General features: G+C 40.4%; 4 protein-coding genes across 7 annotated transcripts; 2 read left to right on the forward strand and 2 right to left on the reverse strand.

Moving 5' to 3' along the window:
- Window positions 1-234: 234 nt before the first annotated feature.
- On the forward strand, window positions 235-4,562 carry LOC121760047 (ankyrin repeat and zinc finger domain-containing protein 1-like). The gene is given in 8 exon segments (XM_042155649.1): window positions 235-580; window positions 583-596; window positions 1,201-1,664; window positions 2,046-2,160; window positions 2,625-3,302; window positions 3,689-3,766; window positions 3,899-4,009; window positions 4,102-4,562. Coding segments are annotated over 8 exon segments (1,800 nt in total). The 5' UTR covers window positions 235-504; the 3' UTR covers window positions 4,366-4,562.
- A 1,767-nt stretch (window positions 4,563-6,329) lies between these two features.
- Window positions 6,330-17,492, reverse strand: LOC121760540 (phenolic glucoside malonyltransferase 1-like; the record flags this gene model as incomplete). The annotated part of the gene is made up of 4 exons (XM_042156193.1): window positions 6,330-6,638; window positions 11,324-11,640; window positions 14,259-14,269; window positions 16,813-17,492. Coding segments are annotated over 4 exons (1,317 nt in total), but the record flags the coding sequence as incomplete, so codon positions are not given.
- Window positions 17,493-21,905: 4,413 nt separating this feature from the next.
- On the forward strand, window positions 21,906-23,810 carry LOC121760219. Of its 2 annotated transcripts, none has more exons than XM_042155865.1 (4): window positions 21,906-22,064; window positions 22,329-22,402; window positions 22,510-22,852; window positions 22,939-23,810. In XM_042155865.1, the coding sequence occupies exons 3-4, from the start codon at window positions 22,559-22,561 to the stop codon at window positions 23,536-23,538; spliced, it is 894 nt and encodes a 297-aa protein (XP_042011799.1). In that variant the 5' UTR covers window positions 21,906-22,064; window positions 22,329-22,402; window positions 22,510-22,558; the 3' UTR covers window positions 23,539-23,810. The 2 variants fall into 2 exon arrangements, with proteins under 2 accessions (XP_042011799.1, XP_042011800.1); XM_042155866.1 differs by having other exon boundaries at window positions 22,343-22,402.
- A 480-nt stretch (window positions 23,811-24,290) lies between these two features.
- LOC121761175 (putative nuclease HARBI1) lies at window positions 24,291-26,526 on the reverse strand. Of its 3 annotated transcripts, none has more exons than XM_042156780.1 (5): window positions 26,397-26,526; window positions 26,292-26,321; window positions 25,236-26,142; window positions 24,937-25,152; window positions 24,291-24,845 (listed from the first exon to the last, which is right to left on the reverse strand). In XM_042156780.1, exons 3-5 carry the CDS (start codon window positions 25,243-25,245, stop codon window positions 24,394-24,396), a joined length of 678 nt encoding a protein of 225 aa, XP_042012714.1. In that variant the 5' UTR covers window positions 25,246-26,142; window positions 26,292-26,321; window positions 26,397-26,526; the 3' UTR covers window positions 24,291-24,393. The 3 variants fall into 3 exon arrangements, with proteins under 3 accessions (XP_042012714.1, XP_042012713.1, XP_042012712.1); XM_042156779.1 differs by having other exon boundaries at window positions 25,236-25,796; window positions 26,102-26,142; window positions 26,292-26,526; XM_042156778.1 differs by having other exon boundaries at window positions 26,292-26,526.
- Between the last annotated feature and the right edge of the window lie 594 nt (window positions 26,527-27,120).

Below are 27,120 nucleotides of genomic sequence, written 5' to 3' on the forward strand. Positions count from 1 at the left end.
AAAAGTAAAAACTATTCCACATACATGCCCATTAAGGTTAGTTATTATTTTAATGTAAAATTCAGAAAATTTACAGTAATTTAAAACCTTAACCTTTTATATTATATGTTTGCAATAATATTTGTACATGTATCGATAAAAAATTCTGTTATAAATCGGAAAATAATTAGCAATAAGATTTATTTTAGCAATAAGATTTATTCTTGAAAGATATAACAAGCGTGGAACGGAATTTCTGAGCGTCTCAAAGAGGGAAGTTATTTAATAGCCATGGCTAGCGACGCCGGCGGCGGCGAAACCACTTCCGCGGAAGCACAACAAGCCGGACCAGACGAGGCGACACCGTTCGATATTTGAAGTCCCGCCGAACTTCTTCGATTCCTGCCGCCTCTTCAACTCCACCTCCTCGGTTCGCCCGACGATGGCGTTGAAGAATCGAAATCGGAAAAAGAAGCTTCCGAAAACACCAATCATGACGGAAATGTTAATAGCAGTGGTAAAATTATGCAGAGATGGTCTTGCAATACGTGTAAGGCGGAGTTTGAGTCTCTCCAAGACCAGCGCTACCACTTCAAATCCGACTGCACCGTTTCAATGTATGTTATCCTGTTTTCCTATGAGGTTTCTTTTAATTCTCGATTGCAGATACTGAGCATGTGTGATTTAATGGAGTTGGAATTAGTTTTCAGTTTATTCATTTTTAGGTCATTAAGCATTTTGATTTCGATTTGATGATTTGGAGCGTATGCGGTCTGTGATTCAGTTTGTTTGTCGATAGGGTAGTTGAGATGCTTGCGGAAAATTTGAGTTTGGAAACTTGCAAATTGCCTTCAATTTTCAGGGCAGGGGTTCTTAACTACGCTAGATTGCCTTCAATTTGTTGATGCCTAAGCTTTAGTCAGTTATATGGCTCTGTTTGGTAATCCAATTGGCTCATAGGGTAATATAATCTGCAGCCAATTTTAAGCATAAATTCTTGTGAATTTTATTAATGTAAACAAGTTTTTTTTTTCTTATGACAAGGACTGATTGGTTGATTTGTTGTTGTATTGTTCGTATGTAGTAGTGCACTTCTTTCGCCTACATTTCAAGTGGAGTGTTCAAAAAACACAATTGTTCACCCACTCCTCACCTGTAATATAGGCCTCATTTTTTTGGCATCTTGATTTACTTGACGATGTGTTGATGTCTGATCCCCAGATAAAGCTAAGCATTGCTGGAAAGAGCATCCTTAACGAGGATGATTTTGATGAAGCAAGTGCAAATTCATTGTCTAAAGACTACGATGTGTCAAGTATTTCTGGATCAGATGACGAGGACGAGAGAGAGACTAGTCTTCTTGGTGACAGGAAACGTGAATTCGGTGGACTATCAAAACGTAAAATATGTATAAAACTAAAAGATGGGGAGATAGTTTCAGTCTTGAAATGCTTATTTCTTGATGACTCTCATAGTATTTCATATGACACTGATAAGCCCCATTTCATGGATGGGGCTGGAGTTGTATATTTGACCCCAAGAGAAGTGATTGAAAAGCTGAGATACATAGTTCATGAACCTAGAGATAACTCCAGATTGAGGATTGTCTTACTTGCAAGGGGTGGGCATTTTGCTGGATGTGTATTTGATGGGAATTCGCTTGTGGCTCATAAGACATTTCACAGGTTAGTTCCTTACTTCCTTAGTTCAGAATACAAAATGTATGACCAATTTAAATTGTTTTGGTTTTTTGTTTTATCTTGCTTGCACCTCAAAGGACGTCTTCCTGCCCTCATTTGTAACAAAATTGATTTGGACTTCTATTTCTTGGTTTTATTTTGACCTAAGTATGCGAAGATGGAAAAAGTGTTGCAATTGTTTCCAACTTCCAACTTGTTTTGCAGTTAGGAAAAATTTTAAAGTTCATTCATATAACAATTGAGTGATTTATATGTGAATATTGTCATCCTCTTCCTCTTATTATTTTCCTTCCTTCAGGATTCCATGTATCCTTTGCCTTCCATTGTCCTAGTTGATTTAATAGCACAAGTGGTTCTTTGATGTAGATATGTTGTGAGGGCCAAGGCTGGTAAAAAACAATCATTAAAAGACGCAGGTGGACAAGCTATTCATTCTGCTGGGGCTTCACTTCGTCGCTATAATGAGCTTGGTCTCAAAAAGGTATGAGGTTCTTGTCTAGTCATGTCAAATGATTTTGGTAGTATGTGCTGAACTTTGTTCTTTTTTTTTCCTGAAGAAGGTTTGGTTTAATCTGTGATTTGCGCCTCCACATTACTTAGACAAACGGTGAAAATATTCTTCGAAAATATGTTCTAATATGTTGAAATTCTTGCATTTTTCATACTTTAGTGTATGTTTCTAGAGTTCTATCATATGCGATCCTGTCTAGTTGCCACGAAGATAATTTGCCCTACCATGACAAGCAATTTTATATCGTTAATAACTCTATACTTTTGTTCTGCAATCAACTCCTCTCTGCAAAACCAAATCATATTTAGCATGTAGTCTATTCCAGCCTCTTACTAGTTTATTTTGTTGACTATATTTGGCAAAAAATGCAGCCTTTATTTTGAAGTTAATATTCTTTGGGATGCTGGACTGATTCACGTTTCCTCAATAACCAGGATACCCAAGAACTACTTACTTTATGGAAGCCTCATTTTGCCATGGCCTCCTGCATCTTTATTTATGCTCCTCCTAATAACCGTCAACTACTTTTTGATGGAGAAAAACCTTATTTCATCTGTCAAGAACGTGCAATAAGAAATATTCCATTGACAGTTAGGAGGCCAACCTTGAAGGAAGCTAGGCGAATATACAGCTTGCTTGTACAAGTTTCCTCCGAGATCGTTGAGGAAACAACCCCTGATACAAAAGAGGAATCATTATCTAGTGTAAAGAGTGGAAACCACAGCTATACTGAATCCAGTGGATTGAAGTCCAAAGAAGATTCAGATGGTACAAAAGTTGCTGAAGCCAGTTCCTTAGTATCTCAAATGGATGGTTTGTCTGTTTCATATGAATCCAAAGATGTGCTAAATGCTGTTGGCATATCAACACTTTTGCATGAAGCAGCAAAGTCTGGAAACGTTCAAAAAGTTCTGGAACTCCTAGAGCAGGGTTTAGATCCTTGCATTAAAGATGAGAGGGGCCAAACGCCATATATGCTTGCCACTGACAAGGAGGTTAGAAATACGTTCAGACGCTTCATGGCATCAAACATGGAAAAATGGGACTGGCATGCTGCAAAAGTACCCAGCCCTTTGACAAAAGAGATGGAGGAATCTCAAGCAGCTAAGCAGGTAAAGCATTTCTTTATGAATTTGCATCAATCCTTTTCAGCCTCATAACTAGATACAAGTTTGACTTCTTAACAGTTAACCCCTGTGTGTAATAAAAATATGTAAATCAAATCAATTTTGCTTCCTCTTATCTCCATTATCATCTGAATAGTATCTTCCAATTTACTTGAACTTCATCATCTGAGGGGACCACTAGTGGTGGAATATTTTCAAGTTGATAATGTGTAGTAGTGTTACTTAAATGCATTTTAAATTGGATTCAAGATCTTATGTTCCTACTGTGACGTACAAGTTTCCATTAGCCTACTTGATGCTATGGTTGTGCTAGTCAGCAAATAATGCTGTCACTTATTTCTAATTTTTGTTTTATCTGAAATTTATATTAGGCAGAAAAAGATGCCAAGAGGAAAGCCAAAGCGAAAGAGTTAAAGAAAGTTAAGAAAGCGAAAGAAAAGAAGGCCCAGGTTTGTCTCCTTTTTGTTTTGCTTGCCCACGTATTTAATCCCAACACTAGTCATTTATATTCTAATTGCTGTGTCATGATCATCTGTTGTTAGTCTGTATCCTTATTTATACATTTTTCATGCGGTGAACAGGCTGAAGCTGCTGAATCCAGTAATAACTCGTCTAAGCCCGGTAATCCAGGAAGTTCTTTATTAACTAATAAAGGCCAGTCTCACTCTACCGGTTCAGCAGCATCAAAAGAGGTATCCATGTGTTGCATTTCCCAATTCTGGTATCCATCTTGCCAGCTTCATCAGATGCCTAAAACCACTTAAAATTTTCCCCAAATATGTAGGAGGTGCTTAAAAGAAATCAAGATGCGGAGAGGGAAAAGAGAGCTGCAGCCGCGGAGAGGCGAATTGCAGCATTAAAAGCTCAAGAATCTGCACCAGTTGCTGCTCCAAGTAATCTGCAGTCAAATAATTCAAGTGGAAGTGATGTCTTATGCTCGTGCTGTTTTGTGTCGTTGGCTGGTATAGTACCCTTTCATCGATACCATTACAAATACTGCAGCACTTCATGCATGCATGTGCACACAGAGATCCTTGAAGATGGATGAACAGTTTCGGATCATTGGCCTTCTCTTTTCCAATTTTTTTTCCAGAAATATTAATGGATATATACATTTTTGGGTTTGAGATACTCAGTCTTAGATTTTTGGTGGCTACAGTTTTTGTTTTCCTCTTCTACTCTTGACATTCTATTTTAATAATGTTAATGAAAAATAAAACTCTATTGGTTGGTAGTATGGCTAAATATTGAATTTTATCTCATTGTTTTTGTGTTTTAACTTATGATGTATCAACCTTATTGTAATTAAAGAGAGGTATTAAAAGTTTCGTCGCTTAAAAGTGTACTGTGAAAATTCTGGTCCATTGAATTTGTCATGTAAGTTGATAGGAACCTCATGCAACATCACAAACATATATTTTCCAACAAGATTACGTAAGCTCCAAAAATTATTTGATTTAACATTATCTTTTATAATCTTCTTGAGTATTTTATAAATTCTTCTAGGTTTTCTATATCTATACTGCTATACATATTCTATACGTATATTTAGCTCAAAAAATTCAAATTCATTCTTGAGTATAGGTCCCCTCAAAAAGTAGTATCACTTCATTCATTTACAACAAACTCAAACTCAAAAGAATATTCCATATTCACCTACTTTTGATGTTTTTTCAATTATACCATATACTTAATTAAATTACTCATTAATCCCATAAAACTTTAACAATATTTTAATTAATTAGCTAATTTTTTATTAACATATTTATATAATAAATATACTTTATCGTCAAAAATAAGTACACTAACTTAAAAATTAAAAAACACTAAACATGCTATAATAAAACTGAAATATAAATTGTAGTAACACATTTAAAAATATTGCAGTTACACAAAACATATCACAATAAGCATGTAAAATACTCCCTCCGCCCAAAGAGTATGCTAGTTCCTTTTTCGCTCGTCCCTGAATAGTATGAACTTTCTAATTTTGAAAATTTCAAACGACTTACATAATTTTATTTACAACTTATATTATTACTATTAACAACTTATATCATTACAATAATGTGGACCTCACTCTCCACTAACATTATTTCCACTACCCTTTCTCTCCCTCTCTTACTTTTCTCCTTATTTATTAAAATCCATGTTGAACTCATTGTTCATACTCTTTGGGGACAGAGGGAGTAACTAAAATTCAAGACTCGAAATTTATGTGTTGTTCCCACAAATGATCAACTAGCGCATTTCGAAGTTCTAGATGAACTTTTTTAATTTCTCATTGCGTCATATCGAGTCAAGTACTCTTGAAATCGAGCATCTTCATTGTCGCCATCTCAACTTTTGACTGTGGCGCTTGTCTAGCTATGAACTTGAGCTCCATAGACGATCCTCATAGTCGTGCTTATTTTTAAGCTGAAAGAAGACGCATTTTAAGAAAGAACTTAACAACAAGAACAACCAAATGATGATGCAAATAGAACATATTTTTACTTCGACAATATTAGAGGATCTGGTTATGATTTATCGGATTATTAGATACGTTTTTTATTTTGTTATTGTAATTTATTGTTGGTATTTTAGTTCACATTAGTTAAAAAATAATAAGCTGATTTGTAATAGTATCATATTTGGTATTGTATTTCATATTTGTAGAAAAATTAAAAATGGATTTGGGTTTATTGTGTGGTTGGAGATGTTTTCAGGATTTTGGTTATGATTAAAAACAATCTTATAAATGTTTTCTACACGGTGTAGCCATGAAGATCAAATTAGGCATATTCAGTTTATGTGACGGAGTTAGTATGAAATTTTACATCAATAAAAAAAACATTGACAGCGTTCTTGTTCTTGGTCTTTTTATCCACAAAATATAATTCTGAGTATTTTATTAAACATTTTAAATTGAAAATTGAAACGCATGGTACAATCTCAAAAACAATGGAAGCTAGTAGTTGAAAAAGTGGAAATTCATAATGGAATCCATGATAGAAGGCAGTTGCAAAGGTATCAACGGCTCTCTTCCACATCGAAACCCTCAAAATCCCTAGATTTGCACAGCGATATGGACGCATTGGGATCGCCATCAATCGACACCGACTCAAACTTCGCCGCCTTCCCCAACCCGAAATCCACGCCGTACACGTCGAACTTGGGCGATCCCGCCACCCCGAACGCGCGACTCCCCAACAGCGGCCCGAATTTCACCAGCCACTCGTCCGCATCGCTCAGCAGTTCCCCCTTCCTATTCACCTTATCCCTAACCACCTTCGCCGCCGCCAGGAACCCCTCCTCCCCTTTTATCACCCCTGAAACGCTCTATATTGACGATCAAGATGATGAAAAACTCAAGAACACAATTATGGAGAGAAATCTTTATTCAACAAGAATGAATGAGAATACACGATACAATGTGTTGTATATGAATACAACTTTAGCTTCTTCACATCCAACAACTTCTAACTAACCGAATCAAATCTAACGCCTAGAATTATATCAGCTAACTAATAAGCATCGGACGGCTCAGATTGTTTACACACATCTTGTTCACCTTAGCTCATAACCGAGCTTGATTAAGCTCCATGCTTCACGTTGCATGCAATCACACAACAGTCTCCACCTTGATTGAATGCCTACTCCTCTATCAGCCTGCATACATTCACCAAGGATTTGCATTTCTCAAACTTGTCTTTAAGCAACGGCTTTGTCAACATATCAGCCGGATTATCCTCCGTGTGCACCTTGAAGACCTTTACTTCACCCCTCTCTATCCCCTCTCTGATGAAGTGTATATGTTTGCTCCGTTCATGATATACCTTGTGTTTAGCCAAACACAATGCACTATTGTTATCACAACCGATTGAGATAGCTGCTTGCTCGAAGCCAAAATCAGTAGCTATTCCCTTCAGCCAGTAGCTTTCCTTCACAGCTGCAATCAAGGCCATAAATTCAGCTTCTGTAGTAGATGGAGCAACCACACTTTGAAGAGATGATTTCCAACTTATAGCTACTCCAAACATTGTGAACACATAGCCGGTTTGTGATCTCCTATTGTCAATATTTCCTGCAAAATCAGAGTCACAAAATCCAACTATTGCATCACCTTCATACTCATCATCACCCTTGAACAGAATACCAAAATCACCAGCTCCTGCCAAGTATCTCATTAACCACTTGAGTGCCCTCCAGTGTTCTTTCCCATGATTGGCCATATATCTGCTAATTACACTGATTGAGTGAGCCACATCTGGTCTTGTTGAGATCATGGCATACATTATACTCCCAACAAAGTTAGCAAATGGGATTTTCTGCATTTCAGCAGCTTCTGTCTCTGATTTTGGAATCTGCTGCATTGACAGTTTAAACTGTTGAGCCAATGGAGTTGCAGTCTCTTTTATGTTGTTCATCTTGAATTTCTTCAAGAGTCTTGATATATAGTCATGCTGGTTTAGCCATATCAGCTTTCTCTTCCTGTCTCTCACAATGCTCATGCCCAATATTCTCTTGGCCGGACCAAGATCTTTCATGTCAAAAGCTTCTGTCAGATCATTCTTTACAGATTGTATCTCCTTCTTGCACTCACCAGCTAACAACATGTCATCTACATAAAGTAGAAGGTAAGCAACAAGTACACCATTCTTGCTCTTGATATACACACATTCATCATATAGAGATTTCTTGAAGCCACAAGTCACCATGTGATCATCAAATTTCTTGTGCCATTGCCTACTTGCCTGTTTCAACCCATAAATGCTCCTCTTGAGTAAACAAACTTTCCCTTCATCTCCTGGACTCACAAAGCCCTCGGGTTGTGCCATGTAAATGGTCTCTTCAAGTTCACCATGCAAGAAAGCGGTTTTCACATCAAGCTGTTCCATTTCCCAGTTCTTTCTTGCAACCACAACAAGCAATATCCGGATGGAGGTATATTTTACCACTGGAGAAAATACCTCATTGAAGTCCACACCTTGTTCTTGAGTAAATCCCCTGGCCACTAACCGTGCCTTGAATCTGATGTGATCTCCATCAGTTACTAACTCCAGCTTCTTCTTATAAATCCACTTGCGCTGACTACCTTCCTTCCCTCCACCTTCTCAACAAGTATCCAGGTACCATTCTTTAGTAGAGACTCTATCTCCTCCACCATTGCTAGCATCCATTTATCTGCCTCCTTGCTCTTTATGGCTTCTCTGTTGTTGGCTGGCTCATTGAACTCCACCTCCTCAGCAACACAGAGCATAAAATAGCATCTCTGAATCAGAAAACCTTGCAGGGGGCTTCACATTTTCTCTTCTCAGCCTATCTCTTGCAAGCTGGTAATTCTCAAGTGGATCTGCATTTGCACTTGATGGATCTGCACTGGCACCTGATTGTCCAGAATCATTGTTGATGTTCTGATGTGAATCAGTGTCCTCAACACCAGGTTGTACCTCATTTTGCTCCACCTCAAAATCAATATTCCATGATCTCTGATCTGCTCTTGCTTTTTCTTTCAGAAATGGCATCTCTGACTCCCAAAATACCACATCTCTGCTAATTATTATCTTTGCATTTCCAGGTTCTATGCACCATAGCCGGTATCCCTTAACTCCACTTTGATACCCAAGCATAATGCACCTCAGTGCTCTGGCTTCTAACTTCCCTTGCCTCACATGAGCATAAGCTTGACAGCCAAACACTCTTAATCTGGAATATTCACCAAGAGTCCCATGCCATCTGAAATCAGGAATATCCCCTCCAATACTGGTAGCTGGACACATATTCAGTAGTTTGACAGCTGTGGAGGCAGCCTCGGCCCAAAACTTCTTTTCAAGACCAGCCGAGATCAACATACACCTAACTCTCTCAACAATGGTCCTGTTTGCACGTTCTGCAACACCATTTTGCTGCGGGTTCATGGGGACCGTTCTATGCCGCTTAATGCCCTTACTCTTACAGTAATCATCAAATTCTCGAGACAAATATTCCAAGCCATTGTCAGTTCTGAGACATTTCAAAACAACTCCCTTTTCAAGCTCAACTGCACAGCACCATTCTGAGAATTTTTTGAATGCCTCTGATTTTTCTCTAAGTATGTAGATCCAAATCTTTCTTGAGAAATCATCGATTATGGTCATGTAATACTTGCCACCTCCTATAGAATTTATTTGAGCAGGCCCCCCAGAGATCACTATGGGCATAGTCCAGTGGCTGAGTAGACAGGTGTTTACCTCTTGGGAATGACATTTTCTTTGATTTTCCAAGCACGCATTCTTCACACTTTAACTGCTGCTTATCAAAGACAGCCTCCAAAGCTCCCTTTCTCACTAGCTCCCTCATACTCCCTTCCCCAGCGTGACCCAATCTCATGTGCCAGAGCATCACATTTTCTGTCACTGAGTTGGCTTCAACCATTGGGACTTGTACTTCTGCCAGTAGATAGTATAAACTCCCTCTTCTCTCAGCCTCCATTACCTCATTTCCACCCTTACTGACTGTCATTCTCCCCCCAGAAAAAGCAAACATACATCATTTTCTCTCCAGAAGTCCAAGAGAAATCAAGTTCCTCTTTACTTGAGGAATATATCTCACATCAGTAAGCGTTCTTGTACAGCCATCTTTCATCTTCTACTTTATAGAACCAATTCCTTCAACCTGGCAAACTTGATTGTTGCCAAGAATTACTAATCCAGTGCTCTCACTAAGATCCTGAAACCATATCAAGTTGGAACTCATATGAAAACTACAGCCTGAATCCATAATCCAAGATCCACCAATTCCATTCTCCATTACATTGAGAATCTGATCATCTCCATCATTATTCAGGCTGTCAGTTGCATTAACCAACTTTTCCCCAGATTGAGCTTGCTTCTTCTTCCAAGCAAAGCAATCTCTCTTAAGATGTCCAGGCTTCTTGCACCAATGGCAAGATCTCTTCTCAACCCCACTATTCTGGACATTCTTTGAAGAATCATAGTCCTTCTTCAATGGTTTCTTGAACCTATGTTTCTTAACATTTAGGCTCTCTGCAACAGATGAAACGGCCTCAATTCCCATCCCCTCCTTGTGAAGTTCCTTAGCTCTTATAGCAGTTTGAACTTCCACAAAAGTGATAGCCTTATCTCTCCCATATAGCAACGCATCACGCAATTGATCAAAGGATCGAGGAAGAGCGTTCAACAACAAAATTGCCTTATCTTCATCTCCTATGGCCACATCAATATTCTGAAGATCATCTATCGATTTATTAAACTCTTCCAATTGCTCCAAAACACCTTTATTCTCCAGAAATTTATATGAATACAGCCTACGCTTCATATATAACCGATTGGCCAAGGATTTTGTTAGATAGAGGTCCTCTAACCTTGCGAGAATGCCTGCAACTGTGGTCTCTTTTGCCACTTCCCTCAAGACTTTATCAGCGAGTCACAAAACAATTGTGTTGTGAGCCTTGGCTTCAATTTCCGCTTGTTTCGCCAAGATCTTCTCATCAAGAACCCCTTTCTCTTTTGGATCCTTTTGCTTCGTTTCCAAAGCCGATGCAAGGCCCTGTTGCGTTAGCATGGCTCGCATCTTCATTCGCCACAATGCGAAATCATTCGTACCGGTAAATTTCTCAGCTTCAAGGCGAGCGGCCATCCTCAAGACTTTGATCCGTTCCTCTGCTTCGATCAACAAGAAAAAAGAAATTGTGGATTCGATTCCGGCAGACGGCGCCAATTGAAACGATCTATATTGATGATCAAGATGATGAAAAACTCAAGAACACAATTATGGAGAGAAATCTTTATTCAACAAGAATGAATGAGAATACACGATACAATGTGTTGTATATGAATACAACTTTAGCTTCTTCACATCTAACAACTTCTAACTAACCGAATCAAATCTAACGGCTAGAATTATATCAGCTAACTAATAAGCATCGGACGGCTCAGATTGTTTACACACATCTTGTTCACCTTAGCTGATAACCGAGCTTGATTAAGCTCCATGCTTCACGTTGCATGCAATCACACAACAACCCCGTGCCTCGACTCCGCCAACACGAATCCCACGCAGTCACCGAAATACGTCGCCGGCAGCGGCGGATCCGTCCTGCTCCGTGCATCCGCCGCGAACCCGAAGTATTCGGCAACTTCGTCGCCGATCTGATCCCCTGCCTCCGCCGCGGATCGGTCGGTGCACCACCAGAAATAGGCTGTCGCCACGGTGAACGACGAGATGTGGATGGAATTGGAATCCGGTTCCCCCTCCAGCACCAGCTTCTTCAGCTTCTCGATATCGGTTTTCTGCAAAATGAACGTTGCTCTGACTTTATTGGTAGGGGTGATTGTGAAAGCTATACCAGCAGCATTGTTGCGTTTGAATATGAATATAAGAGAAGAAGATATTTTGGAGACTTTGAATCTATTTCTTTATTGATTGAATTGAAAAATACAAGCGAAACACCACCTTATATACTATCATGGTGGTGGTGTAGATACAACAAGATACACACGATAACATCTCAAGTAACTAACTAACTAACTTGACAACTAACTCCAGCTGTACAACGGTAACTACCAACGGCTCTTTCCACGTGTGATGAGCTGAGCTAAGATGACTTCACGTCGTTGCATGATACAAGCGTCGTCGCATTGCATGGCTCTTCTCTAATACTCCCCCTTCAAGATGGACTATAGACTGATTTGAAGTCCATCTTGAACAACAAATTATGGAAGGGTCCTGTTGCCAAAGGCTTGGTAAAAATGTCTGCAAGTTGAAGATCATTACGCACATGAAGTGGTTTGATTATTCCGTCGGCAAGCTTTTCTCTAACAGTGTGGCAGTCGATTTCGATATGTTTGGTGCGCTCATGGAACACTGGATTTGAGCTTATGTAAACTCCAGCCTGATTATCGCAATAAAGGGGTACCGGTTGCTTCATTTCTATCCCAAAATCTTTGAGCAAGGCGATGATCCAGACCACCTCACAACATGCAAGAGCCATGGCTCTATACTCAGCCTCTGCGGAGGATCTGGACACTGTGTGTTGCTTCTTCGAGCGACATGATATAAGCGAAGTCCCTAGAAACAAACAAAATCCAGAAATGCTTCGCCTAGTATCTGGGCAAGCTGCCCAATCGGCATCAGAAAATATGCTCAATGATAGATCTGATTTGGCTGAATAATAGAGTCCATGACCAATGGTTCCCTTCAAATACCGTAGGATTCGTTCACCAACAATCATGTGAGTAGTGTGCGGTTTTGCTAGGAACTGACTAAGCTTGTTGACTGCAAAGGTTATGTCAGGCCGAGTGATGCATAGATACACAAGTCGCCCTATTAGTCTTCTATAAGATGTAGGATCAGCAAGAGGTTCACCTTCATCTTGTTGTAGTTGCTTGCTTGAATCCATTGGTGTAGCAGCAGGTTTACAACCTAGTAGTCCAGCATCCGTAACAAGATCTAGAGCATACTTATGTTGTGAGATGAATATGCCACTCTTGTTTCTTGCAATTTCAATACCCAAAAAATATTTGGGATTCCCGAGATCCTTGAACTTGAAATGTGCTGCAAGAAACTCCTTAAACTCAGTAATAAATGTGGTGTTACTGCTAGCAACAAGGATATCATCCACATAGATCACTATCCCAAAGAAACCACCATCTGTAGACTTTTTGAAGAAATAGGAATGATCTGATGCTGACTGAGATAGGCCAAATCCAGATAACACTTGAGAAAACTTCAAATACCACTGCCTAGAGGCTTGCTTTAATCCATAAAGTGACTTCTTCAATCGGCAAACAAGTTTCCCAGATTCTGGATTTGGATGCTGAACTTCCAATCCAGGAGGCAGCTCCATGTAGATTTCCTCATCAAGCTCACCATATAAAAAGGCATTGTTGATGTCTAGATGAGCAAGGTGCCAGCCATTTACAGCAGCCAAGGCTAGCAACATCTTGACTGTAGTCAGCTTAGCAATGGGTGAGAAAGTGTCATGAAAATCCACCCCAGCCTGCTGTGTGAATCCTTTGGCAACCAACCGTGCCTTATACCTTTCCACCGTAGCATCTGCTTTGAATTTGATCTTGTAAACCCATTTACAAGATATAGGAATCTTGCTCGATGGCAAAGTAGTGATCAGCCATGTATCAGTTCTCATCAAAGCTTGGAGTTCCTCTTGCATGGCCAAAACCCACTCAGGGTGTTGTGAGGCTTGTTTATATGAGGAAGACTCAGTGAGAATGGAAAGGAGTATGATGAATCTTTGATAAGGTTCAGAGAGTTTATCCAAGGAAAAATATGAAGAGATAGGATATTTAGAGGATGAGACTACAGAATTGCAGATGTAGTCTCCAAGATGATGAGGTGTTTTAATGTTTCTTCCAGATTTGGATTGAAGAGGGGCTTGGGAGGTATTATGCTGCGGCTGAGTATTATGCTGCGGCTGAATGGTGTTTTGAGAGATATGATACTGAGGCTGAACAGAAGTGTGTAGGGAATCAGTGTGAGATGAAGTAGCAGAATTGTGTTCAGGGAAAAAAGATGGTGACTGATGTGATAAGGGAAAATCAGATTCATGAAACACCACATTTCTGCTAATGAAAATGTGATTAGTCTCCAAATCCATAACTTTGTATCCCTTATATCCAGAGGGATATCCAATAAATATACACTTGATAGCTCTTGGAGAAAATTTATTTTTGCTTTTGTCTAGTGTTGAAGCAAAACAAAGACAGCCAAAAACTCTAAGATTGGAGTAGATGACTGGTTTGTTGAATAGGGTCTGGAAAGGAGTTTTATTGTGTGGAAGAACAGAAGAAGGCAGCCTATTTATAAGAAAAGAGGCTGTGAGAACACACTCCCCCCAGAATTCCAAAGAAAGATGTGATTGGAATAACAAACTCCTTGCAACATTTAAAAGGTGTTGGTGTTTTCTCTCAACCCTCGCATTTTGCTGAGGTGTTTCCACACATGAGTGCTGAGTGATAGTCCCATACTTTGAGAGTATAGAAGTGAGGTTAAACTCGGGTGCATTGTCACTCCTTAGGATTTTGATTCTTTTAGAAAACTGAGTAAGCACAGTGGAGAAGAATTGTGCCATTATGGATGGGACTTCTGATTTTTGAGAGAAAAGAAAAGTCCATACAAATCTAGAATATTCATCCACTATAGTAAGAAAGTATTTGTGTCCAGAGTGTGTGGGGGTGGAAAAAGGTCCCCAAACATCACAATGAATCATATCAAATATAGCAGCTGAACTGTGGTTTGATATGGGAAAAGGTAGTCGTTTTTGTTTTGCTAAAGGACATATTTGACAAGTGGATATGTGTGAGTTTGATGGAGACAATCTGATATCAACTTGAGTTTATTCATAGAGGGATGGCCCAAACGTTGGTGCCATATATCAAGATTTACAACAGCATTCACAGAAGCTAAATCATTCACAGAAGCTGAATCAGTAGCAGAGTTTTCAAGAGCATCACTTGGATTATGTTTCTGGTTGGGAAGAACAGCAGAAGATGAAGCTGGAAATTCAAGAATGTATAGGTTTCCAACACGGTTACCCCTCCCAATCAGAATCCCCTGTAAAGCTTCCTGGATTTGGAATTGATTGTGAGTGAAAGACACAGTGCAGGCAGAGAATTTTGTGAGAGCACTCACTGAGATTAAATTGAAAGAGAATGAAGGAACATAAAGAGCAGAGGATAAGGTAATGAGAGGAGTCAATATGATGGTACATATGTGTGTGACAGGTGCTGATTGTCCATTTGGAAGATTCACAGAAGCATTAGAGATAAGAGTTATAGATGAGAAAAGAGATTGGTCATAGCAAACATGATGCGTAGCACCTGTGTCTAAAATCCAAGTAGATGATTTTGCACATGACGATTTAATAGAATTGATAGTAGATGAGAAAGAAATTGTACCAGAAAAAGTATTAGGAGGCTGTGATGCAGGTTCAGATGTGGAAGGAGCATTTTGAGTGTGCAATTGGCTTTGCAAGAGGCTCACAAGCTGTTAATACTGATCCATGCTAGGTAAGTTCATAGCATTCAGAGGAGATGCCTTCAAATCTGAACTAGATGAGCTATCTTCAACAAAGTTCACTGATCTGTGTTGCTGTGGTTTTGAAAAACTAGATCCACCACCAGAAAAACCAGATCCAGATGATCCAGATCCATATCCAGCTGATCCAGATCCATTTGCATTTGATGTTTTATTCTTTCCTCTGCCAAAGCCAGGAGGAAAACCGTGCAAGTAGAAGCATCTATCCACACTATGGTTAGTTCTTCCACAGTGAGTGCATAAGAACTTGCTCAAACCCCTGCCATAGTTTGAAGTTGCATTTGCAAACGGCTGTTCACTAGGAACTGGAGGTGTAGATGTGGATTGATTTCCTTCAATATGTCGTTGCCTCTCCTCTTGAATCGCCAAGGCAAACACCTTTGAAAGTGAAGGCAAAGGAGTTAAGGATAAAATGTGAGATCTAATTTGTGAAAATGAAGGATTCAAACCGATTAAAAACTGCATGGTGCAGTCATTTTCCTGATGTTGATGCCAACGAGTAGCACTGTGACAAGTGCATCTAGCACAAGTACACCATGAGAGCGGCTGAGAATTTTTGAATTCATCCCAAACGATCCTCAAATTGGTGAAATAACTGCTAACATCAGAATTTCCTTGTGAGAGAGACATTAGTTGCTGCCTCAGTTGATACAATCGAGCTGAATCTCCAATGGAGAAACGCTCCTTGAGATCTGACCAAATTTCACACGCATCATCCAGGTACACGATGCTTGAACATATTTGAGAAGAAACTGAGTTCTGCAGCCACGCCACGACCATACTATTGCAGCGAATCCATGGCTGATATAGCAGATCTTCGCGGTTAGGCCTGGGAATAGATCCATCAACAAAGGCAAGCTTGTTCTTAGCAAGCAAGGCAGTAGTGAATGATCAGCTCCAAGTGGTGTAATTCGAGCCAACGAGCTGCTGTGTGACTAGAATAACTCCAGGATTATCACTCGGATGTAGAAAATATGGACTAGAAGTGTCTTCAGGTGGAGGTTGAGCTCCGCGACCGCCGCAAGCATTCATCTTCGATCAATTACAGAAGGATAAGATTGATAAGAAGTAGATCAGAGAGATATAGCGGAAGATATATGCTCTGGTACCATGTGAAAGCTATACCAGCAGCATTGCTGCGTTTGAATATGAATATAAGAGAAGAAGATATTTTGGAGACTTTGAATCTATTTCTTTATTGATTGAATTGAGAAATACAAGCGAAACACCACCTTATATACTATCATGGTGGTGGTGTAGATACAACGAGATACACACGATAACATCTCAAGTAACTAACTAACTAACTTGACAACTAACTCCAGTTGTACAACGGTAACTACCAACGGCTCTTTCCACGGGTGATGAGCTGAGCTAAGATGACTTCACGTCGTTGCATGATACAAGCGTCGTCGCATTGCATGGCTCTTCTCTAATAGTGATTGCTCCTGGCTTTGATTCGCCGAACTTTAATGAGCGCATTTGGTTCCAATATAGCTCCGTTCTCCCCGTCGGATCTTTCAGCACCGATCGGTCGTAAAACGGAGGAGCGAATTCGGCTTCTCCGCCGAGTTTCGCTGTTGAGCTCCACCCTTTGAGGAATCCGACGATGGAGCTCGCATCTCCGGCGACGTGGTGGTTAGTAACGCCGATAGCTATCCCAATCTCCGGAAAATGCGTGACCTGGATAGCTAGTAGAGGAGATTTTCTACATCCGGATTCGGAATCAGTTGTGGATTCCGGCAGCTTAGGCACGAAGAGGTGGAAATCATCGGCTTCCCGCGGCTGATTTCCGGTGAGATAATCGAAATCAGCAGGATCTCTGTTCGATTCGGCGAAAGTGACAGCGACTGAATCGCCGGAGAAGTAGCGTAGCTCCGGCATACCGGAATCGAGAGGGTAGAGTAAGTTACCGGCGAGAGGGAGGTAGTGGCGGAGCGTTTGGGAAAGAGAGCTCTCGAGGTGCGGGGAGATGGTTTCCGTGAAATCGGCGGCGGAGCAAGGGTGTTTGTAGAAGAGGAGGCGCTCGATGGGGTGGAAGTAGAGCCAGAGCATGTCGAAGTAAGTGAGAGGGAGGCGCTGCTCCGCCGCGTCGCTGGCTGGAGCAACGGCGGAGGATGGAGAGGGTTTTGGTTGTCGCCGTCATGGATTTAGGTGATAAGTATTCAGATGTTGGACTTGGCGGAGAATTTATGGCGATGCTGCCAAGTTATGTAAGCAATTTACGTTTTTGATGATCCTATCACATAAAGTTTCGTGTTTTTTCATTTCAAGTTATTATTATTGGAGTAGTATATTATTATTGTTGATCTTTCTTATTGAGGTAGGCAAATTGCAATGCAATTCTCTTGCAAAGTTTGAATATTCTTAATTTGACGAATATATTTGAGGAGGAGTACTAAATAAGTTCTCACAATATAAAAACAAAGATAAATTATCAGCAAACACTATGAAGTTTGTTTCAACATCAATTCTTCAACATTTGATAGTAAACTTTGATATTTTTCTAATTATCTTTTTGATTTAGATATATGATTTGAAAGTTAAAATACTTTAGGCTAATTTTATATTTTTACTATCTCATGCTATTCTTTATATTTTCTCTGTTACATACTATTTGCATTTTTCTATTTAGGCAATAAATTTTAAATTGATTAATTAGCATAAAATAATTAATATTTTAAGTATAATTAATATTTTAAGTATAATAAGAAAAAAAGTTAATAGTGTGAGTACCATGAGATATATGAGTACTAATTGCTTTCCTATAGTATTACACAATTTTTTCTCGTTCTCTCTCTTACCTTTATTCATTTTTTTTTATTCTTTCTTATTTTACTATTTTACATTAGAGCATTCCCAACGGTGAGCAGCAGCTCACCGTCCGTCCTTGCCGCTGGCAAGGACGAGCTCCGCCACCATTGCTCCGTCCGTGCCAGCGGCAAGAGCACGGGGCGTCGACGTGGCATGCTCTGATTGGCCAGTTGATTTTATCATTTTTTATTATTTTTTTTAAAAATTCGAAAAAATCTGAAAAATGCAAAATTAATAAAAAAAATATTTTCCCACTTCCTAATAAAATATATCCATTTTTTCCACACTTTTAATTTATTTTTTTTCATTATTTTTACCCCAAAATTCATACTTTCATCTATAAATACTCTCATTTCAAACACAAAAAAATGACACTATACCAAACAACTCTCTCAATCTCAAATTTTAGGAGTTTAATTATGTAATTTTTAATTTTTAGGAGTTTAATTATGTAATTTTTAATTTTTAGTATTTTAATTATATAATTTTTAATTTTTAGGATTTTAATTATGTCGTTTCTATTTTATTTGTCATTTGTAATATTATTTAGGTTTTTTTAATGAATTTTAGTATTATGGAAATGTTTTTGTTTAATTGAATTTTAAATTAATTGTATTCGTCCTTGCGGAAGAGCATAGCTGTGGGTGTTGTGCTCTTGCCAGAGAGCATGCAGAAAAAGTGGGGCCGGGCCTACAACCGTACCGCTGGCAAGAGCACGATTGTGGATGCTCTTAAACTCATATCATTTTCAAATTTTATTTTTATAAAAAATGGAGGAAGTAGATTTCTTCGTCAAAGACTATTTTGGTCTTTAGAGAAAGCAATAAGACGACAAATAATATATTTTTTTTCCAATCAAGACAATTTTTCCAGAAAATTAAACAATGTCACTCACTCTCAAACACTTTGTTTCCATAAATAATTCCAGCTCAGCTCCTTTCTAGAATCAAGGATTTCATGCTACTTGTTTGTTTGGATTTTCGTACAGTATCATTTTACATTTTAACCACTTGAGGACACTTAGGCCGTTCACTAGGCGGCGCGCCACCGTCCCGCGTTCAGTCGCGGAGAGACGGAACGCTCGCGCGACGCATTGCGGCACACCGGCTCGTCGCACGCCCGTCGCGATCCCGTCCCGAGACCCGTCCCTGCGAGACACGAGACGGGCTGTCTCGCCACGCGCCATGGCGACGTGGCGCGCCCCTGCTCCATGTGTGACGCCCACTCGCCGGCCCGCGAGTGGGCGTCGTCACGCGCTGACGCAATAAATCTTTTTTTTTAAAAAAATTGAATTTAAAAAAAATAAAAAAAAATTGTTTACGGTAATATTACCGTTTATATCCGTTTTTTCTTTTTTCTTTTATTTTTTAATTAATTTTTTTACTCTATAAATACTCCTAATTCATCCTCATTTCACACACAACAACACATCTATTCTTCCTAAATCATCTCAATTTCCTCTCCAATTTTCATCTAACATCTCATCACAAAATGTCCGGCGACGGCAACTCCGGCGGTGGAGGCTCCGGTGGGTGGGATCTCAACGCGTTCGGCGATTGGGAGACCATGTACCACACACTGGGTGGTTCCAGTTCGTCGACGCCGGGCACCCAGGGTTCGGCGACTCCGGGGGGTACCAACCACCCAATTTTGACGTGGATGCATATGTCCGTCCCTCCGCCCCGCGGAGTTCGCAGGGATTATCCCAGATTCGGGAGGATTTACCCTTTAAACCCACGCCGGGAGTAGGCCGAGGCGGTGGAAGCTCAAGGGAGGAAGCCCAGGCGGGCGAGGAGGAGGAGGAAGAGGAAGAGGAAGAGGAAGAGGATGAGGATCTAGGCCGGCATCCGTACAACAACAACGAAACGATGGCGGTGCTCTCGTACGATCCCATCGTCGGGAATCAACAACCCCGGAAGTGCTTCTGGGAAAAGCTATGCGAGATCTACCATCAGATCAAGCCGAAAGGGTCCCGCAAGCGCACATATAAAATGCTCCGCTCTCACTTTGACCGAGTCGACAGACAGGTCATAATATTCTGCGGCATCTACTCGACCGAAGCGGCGCACTACCAAAGCGGTGCCACGGGAGCCGACATTCTGAGGGCGGCTTTGCGCGTCTACAACCAGGACACCGGCAAACAATTCAAATTTGTTGATGTTTGGCAGGCCGTCAAGGACGAGGAACGGTGGGCAGGCGGTGTCCGCTCCAGCTCGAGCTCAACCTCGAAGCGCACGAAGCACACGGCGAGTGGCCAATACTCGTCTGGTGACATCGGTGGGGGCAGAGACGCACAAGAGGCTGCCTCGCATGAGTTTGCGGGTACGGCCAGCGATGACGGGGGATCCAGCTGTGGGCGCCGTCGACCGCAAGGGACGAAGGAGGCGAAAGCGGCTAGAGCGAGGAAGGGCCGAGGCGAATCAAGCCAGGCGGCCTCGGGATCGGGCTCGGGGGAGGCTCGAACTCCCTTATGGCCATGTACATGACCGCCACAATGGCGGACTCTTCCCGCTACTCGCCCGCCCAATACCAAGCCTGGTGGAACGGAATTGTGTACATGGCAGCACAACTTGGCCTTCCGCCTCCTATTGCACCTCCACCGCCTTCGGGGGATGATTCGCCGGCTGAGTAGTTTTTTTATTTTCTTTAAATTTGTATTTTAAATTATGCAGCGTTTAATTTTTTAGGATTTTAATTGTGTGTTTTTTTATTTTTTTAAATTTTAAGTTGTAATTTTTTTTATGTTGGGTGTTTTTTAATGAAGTGTGTTTGTTTTAATTGAATTGGGTTGGAAATAAAAATAAAAAATGAAATTGAATGAATAGTAATTTAAGGGACGGAGGGTTGCAAGTTACGTCCCTTGGTTAAGGGATGGAGTAAAAAAGTACAGTGGGCCCTCAAATAGTAGTTTAAGGGACGGTTAATGGACTGTATAGAGACAGCGTAGTGGATGCCCTTAGGTATGTCAATTCAATTCCCAACTCGATAGATTAATCTAAAAGGTAGTGATAAGACGTAAAACCATCTCCAAAGGTACATTAAAACCTAAAATGAGATGAGTAATTAGCTCCAATAGTACTCTTAGCTCCAATAGTACTCAAAAACCAATCCCATTTTTTGTTTTTGAAAAAATACCTATTTTTAGGTTTACACTAAACCAAAACCTAAAAGTTTTTCAAATTTTGTGAGCAAAAGAGGCACAATATAAAGAATAATATTTTAAGTTTGATTTTAGTATAAATGGTTGGTGTAAAATCATAATGTAACATTTACACTAAAACGAATTTGAGTCTAGTGTAAATGGTAGGAGATACTCTAGATGGATTAACCTACTGGGCTAGCGGGTCAGCCGATTTGGGTTATACTACTAAATTATGGTTTTTTTTGTCATTTCTACTTGTATTTTCAATATGTTGGCGCCACCACAAAACGTGTAGGCAAACTTTTCAATTTTAGGTGTTCTTTATTTATTAATGCTACTTATTAATTATTTTAAATATTGGCTTTATTAAATGGATGGTGTAGTTTTTAGTTCATACCTTAACTTTGGGCGTGTTCTCCTTTCTAGTTGAGATAACCCAAGAAATCAAATCTGGGTGTGTGTATTCAGCATGGGCCCACAGAAATGAAAAATTATGTTGTTGTTCGGCTTATTTGTCTAAAACCCATTCCTGTTTCCAACAGTGACCAACGATTAGAATAATATTTAATTCTTTTTGCTCAAATGTCAAAAAAGTCCTCAGCATTGGAACCCTAGTTTTTATTCACCATCATCATCTCAAAGCGAGAAACAAAAGCGGGAAGCATACGGGGGAAAGAAAAGGGCGATTTTCAAGTACGTGTGAAAAAAGAGGGTGCAATTGTTGATATTTGGCTTCAAGAAACTGAATTCACCAGGTGAGTCGTGCCCTATTCCACTGCTTGGTGTTTGTATTGGTCTGCAACTTGTTCTTCAAATTTGTTTGTGCTAAAATATTTGCCGCAAAACGTGTAGAGGCGTAATCACTGGCTGGAGATGTTTTGCCCTAGTTTGTTGAGATTACTTTGAATTATTTTTCCATTAAAAATGTGCGCATTTTTGCTTTTGTCTGTTTGACTAATGGAGTAATGGATAAAGGGACGAGGTCGTTTATAGCACAAAATTGTGAATGATGTTGTTAGGTTCATTGTTGTAGTTATCATGTCTCAGTCAATGCGCTTCGGTTGTGGATCCAACAGTGGGTTTACCAGCCAAGGTGAGTAGTTAGTAAATCAATTTCTCTGGAATTTTCAGAGCACCCTTTTCGATTTTCGTTATGTTAACATTATGCCTTTCGTCGCTTCCCTTTTTCTGTGTGCAAAGGGGGTACCCAATTTGTGCGAACGAAGTACTAGGGTAGCGCAGTCGGCGTATGTGGACAACACGTGAAGAAGATATATTGGCTTCTTCTTTGATTGAGCTGGTCGCTAAAGGGTGGAAATCTGACAATGGTTTCCGAGCTGGTTATCTGGGGCGTATTGAGCAACGTCTGCGCGAGGCATTCCCCAATACTGATATTACGGCAACCCCCCACATTAACTCAAAGATTGGTGCGTGGAAAAAGTTTTTCAAGAGTCTTTCTCAAATTCTATCGAGGAGTGGTGTGGGCTTCACTGTTGACTTCAAGATTGATTGCGATGACGAGCAGTGGGAGCAGATCGTCAAGGTAAATCCGACATGAATGAACTTAATATTCGTTTTCTATTGTGCTTGAACATTCTTGTTAACTGAGCTTTATGGTTGGCATCTCAGCTTGACAGCAATGCCAAAACAATGCGCGATAAGGCCTGGACTCATTGGGATCAGTGGGTGCTCATATTTGGGAAAGACCGTGCAATTGGGACCAGTGCTGAAGATATCGTTGATGCTGCCCGATCACTCCAGCAGCAAAATGTTGCTGATAGTGAGAACTACTCGAATGACTACTATGTGAACATGGAAAATATACCTCAGGAGGACAACACTCAGCCACGACCAACCCCGACACCTGAGAACTACCAGGAAAGCACTGGTCAGAGTGAAAGCACTCTGCGTAACAACAACAAAGTTGGAAAGAAGCGCAAAATAATCTATTCTGATGATTCAGCTCTAATGGAGTTCCTTGGTAAGTTACATGCTGACACTAACACCCGGCTAGAGATGATATCGACTAGGATCGGCTATGAGTTTGATATCGGGAAGGCGAGGCAGGAAGTATTTGATAAACTTGGAAGTGTTGTGGGCTTGACCCTGACGCAGAGGTATGATCTTTGCGACATACTGTGTGAGAAGACGCAACGCCTTGAGATCTTCATGGGCATGCCTGTCGAGTCCAAACTAGGCTACGTGCTCAGGTTTCTCAATCAGAATTAGATCTCGAGGTCAACCAGTTAGCATGTTGGTGGTCGATTCCTCCTAACTCTTGTGACAACTATTCGGTCTGTTATAATATATTGGCTAGAAGACTCTTTGCACTTAGTTTGTAATTTCAGACTCTCACTTGATGTGTTTTTTGTATGTGCCCCTTTGTTGCACCTACTAAGACCATCCGTCCAATCGGGTCGGACCTTTTTGTAGTGGTGCTTATGAACCTATGCAAGGGGTTAATTATGTTCAAACTTTTATGGTTCTATCTTATATTAAAACACCTTCCCAATCAAAATACCCAGGAAAACAAACACAAATGCCATGAATCCAAACACAAGATGCAAGGTGAAGGAGGAGTGGGCATTATGCAACCCACATATGGTGCAAATAAAAGGGTTTATCGCATCACAACCTGGACGTGGGACATCTGCCTTTGCGGCCTGCCCAATTGCATTGAATTTCTGAACAATGTGGCCCTCAACGGGGGGCTTCAGGGGCTGCGTTATACTTGGCTTTCTCATCGCACCACATGAATGATCCTGGATGTTTTCCTCCAGTTGGACACTTCCAGTAGGACCTGCCCGGATTCATAGCCGCCTTCCCTGCGATTCGCAACTCCATTTTTCCCTTCCCACAAGAGCAATCAGGCAAAGCTTCCATAGTCGCCCGAATCAGATACAGTAATTATCCAAAAAAATGTATAATACACCACACATACACGGTAAAAAGGGTGCACAAAGTATAGTAGACAACACATAAACACAAACAATAACAGAGATGGATAAAGGTTGAAGTGATAATGTTAGAACACACATGTCACATAAGAAAAGGTCTTAGTTTAGTTAAATAACATATTCCAAATCATCTATTCGTCCACATTTCTGTTGCAATGTTCTCTCGTAATTGGGTCCAGTCGGTGGTTGGCTCAACGGACTCAACAAACTGTGTACCAATGACCTCATCTTCAAGTATTGAGTTGTACTGGGCACCATCTAATTCGGCTTCTATCGGATCCACGGGCATCTCACGACGGATGAAGTTATGCAACAAGAAGCAAGCCATAATTAGACGGATCTGTGTTTTAATTGGATAAAACGACGTACTACGAAGGATCCCCCAACGCATCTTTAACACGGCAAAAGCACGCTCGATAACATTACGCGCCTTTGTATGACGCATATTAAACAGTTCAATTGCATTCTGGGGGGCCTCGGTACCTGCACCCCATTCCTTGAGATGGTACCTAACACCTCTAAAAGGCGTTAGGAACCCATTGCTGTTGGCGTAACCGTTATCGCACAAATAATAGTATCCTGAAAAATGTTCAACACACCAACAACTCAGATTATAATGTTCAAAACAATTTAACTATATTCCTAATAAGCACTCAGGTTGTTAAACCACCTTGTGGGACTTTGAGTCCATTTTCCCGTGACAGCGCATCCCTCAACACACGAGAGTCCCCGGCTGATCCCTCCCATCCGGGCAGGACATAAACAAATTGCATGTTACGGTCACAGGCAGCTAGTGTGTTTGTAGCTATTTGCCCCTTCCGAGACCGGTACCGAGGTTTGTCTGAGCTACTGACTAACAAGGGTATATGTGTGCCATCCAAAGCACCTAGACAACCATACAAGCATGTGATATCTGTGTCAAATAAACGAATATCAGAAAATGATGTGGAACATGGACACAAAGGATACCTTGAACCATTTCCAGCGATTATCAGCACAATTGTCAGTGACTGGTGTAGGTTTTGAAAGCAAAATTGAATGCAAGGACAAAACAACAGCTAAGACCTTGTTTGCATAGTATGAAACAGTGGCCCCCGACCTCCAAAACTCAAACCCGACTTCCCTATTCTTTTTGTGGTGCGCAAGAACTCCAAGAAAGATGGCAACTTGTTCCTCCACCCCAACGACCTTGCCGGTATGCATCCCACAACGCTCAGTGAGAAGATAGCATAGACGTGCGAATGTGTTACGATCCATTCGTATATTGGCAACACAGTATGCATCACTCAAATGAAGTAGACGGCCAATTCTATGCAGTTGTTTAGGTACCCTACAAATCACATTGTACCGTTTAGCCGTCTCGAGGATTCGACGCCTCGAACGGCCTGTGCGAGCCCTCAGATACCTATGCATAAGTAGAAATGTCTCCCTCCGAAATATGTACAGAATATCCTCAACCAACTGACATAGCCATAATTGGCATTTGGTTGCCTTATCTTCCAATCAAGTCAGTTCACAGAAGATAATTTGCTGCAACGAAATTTGCATAATTTATACAACAACAAACCGACAATTGCATAATTTATACAGTTAAGAGCTTCGCACTGAAGTTTAGATTCAGTTAAAAGGTGAACACAAACCGACATGACCTACGAATTACATACAAACTGAATCAAGAATGATAAGATATAAGCGAACCGACACCACCTAAATAGACATCATCTGGGCCAACATAGATGGAAAATCACAAACAAGCCACATTTGTTAATACAGTTTCGTATTTGAAGAAGACGTAATCGACATAAGTGAAAAATAAGATTCCAATCAGTACTTACCCTGCAGATGTGAATTCGACGACAGTGCCCGATCTGCACAGCTGTGGTCAGACATTCAAACAAATAGTTTGTCAATGGAAATGTTCTCAACACGCTTCGACATTTACGTAGTAGTTAAAGCTTTAGTTAGAGCTCAATTGACATAGAAACAACTACAGAAGTGACAAATCGAGAAGAGAAGTTGACCTACCGCGCAGTATTGTGCTTTACGCTTCCAGATCTGTGGACATTTGAAAAAAAATTGATTTTTAGGTAACGTATATTGATTCGCCCAACAGATTCAAAGTTTACACACAATATTATATGCTCCGTTTGTCGGATGTCGAAGAATCCCCAAGCGACCCGCCGCTCCGCAAATTGAATGAGATTTTGAATCCAATTTTTCACTCCCCCAGTCGAAGAAGATGGAGTGTATTCCTCCAATGGACACGTCAAAAGCGAGGGCACATTAGGGATTTAACCTCCAAGTCTGGGTACACAGCTCGATGCAGATTAAAAATCTCATGTCTTTTGGAAGATTTAAAATCTAGCCCAAAACGCGTGAACAGTGTGGGCCTGTCCTTTTTTATCGGGCCATCTCGATTTTAAAACACAGAAGGCAAACACTATGATGTGCACAGATTTGGAGTGGAATCTGGGCATAACCGATAAGGTGAACACGCCCTGACTCTTGATTGGAAATTTAATTTAAATAAAAACTCAATTAAAATAAGTTAAGTTAAACTATTCTCTAATAACATCACACATCCCAAGCATGCAATGTTCTGAACAATAATTTAAAACTCGTCTACTTGTTAACTAAAATGAATTTATTTGGCAATTTTTGTCTATATACAGTTATACACACACGAGAATTTTGACATATTACTGCTCGATTTCTAGGCAATATTATTGGTATCTAAAAATCCTATGAAATATTAGAATATGAATCATATAATTCTAATCTTTAATTTAATCATATAGGATGAAAAATTATTTCTCTTACTATTAATATTGCTTATAATGAAAAGGGAAGATTC

This window comes from Salvia splendens, chromosome 13 (assembly GCF_004379255.2).
Source record: "Salvia splendens isolate huo1 chromosome 13, SspV2, whole genome shotgun sequence".
In the NCBI taxonomy this organism is placed as follows: domain Eukaryota; kingdom Viridiplantae; phylum Streptophyta; class Magnoliopsida; order Lamiales; family Lamiaceae; genus Salvia; species Salvia splendens.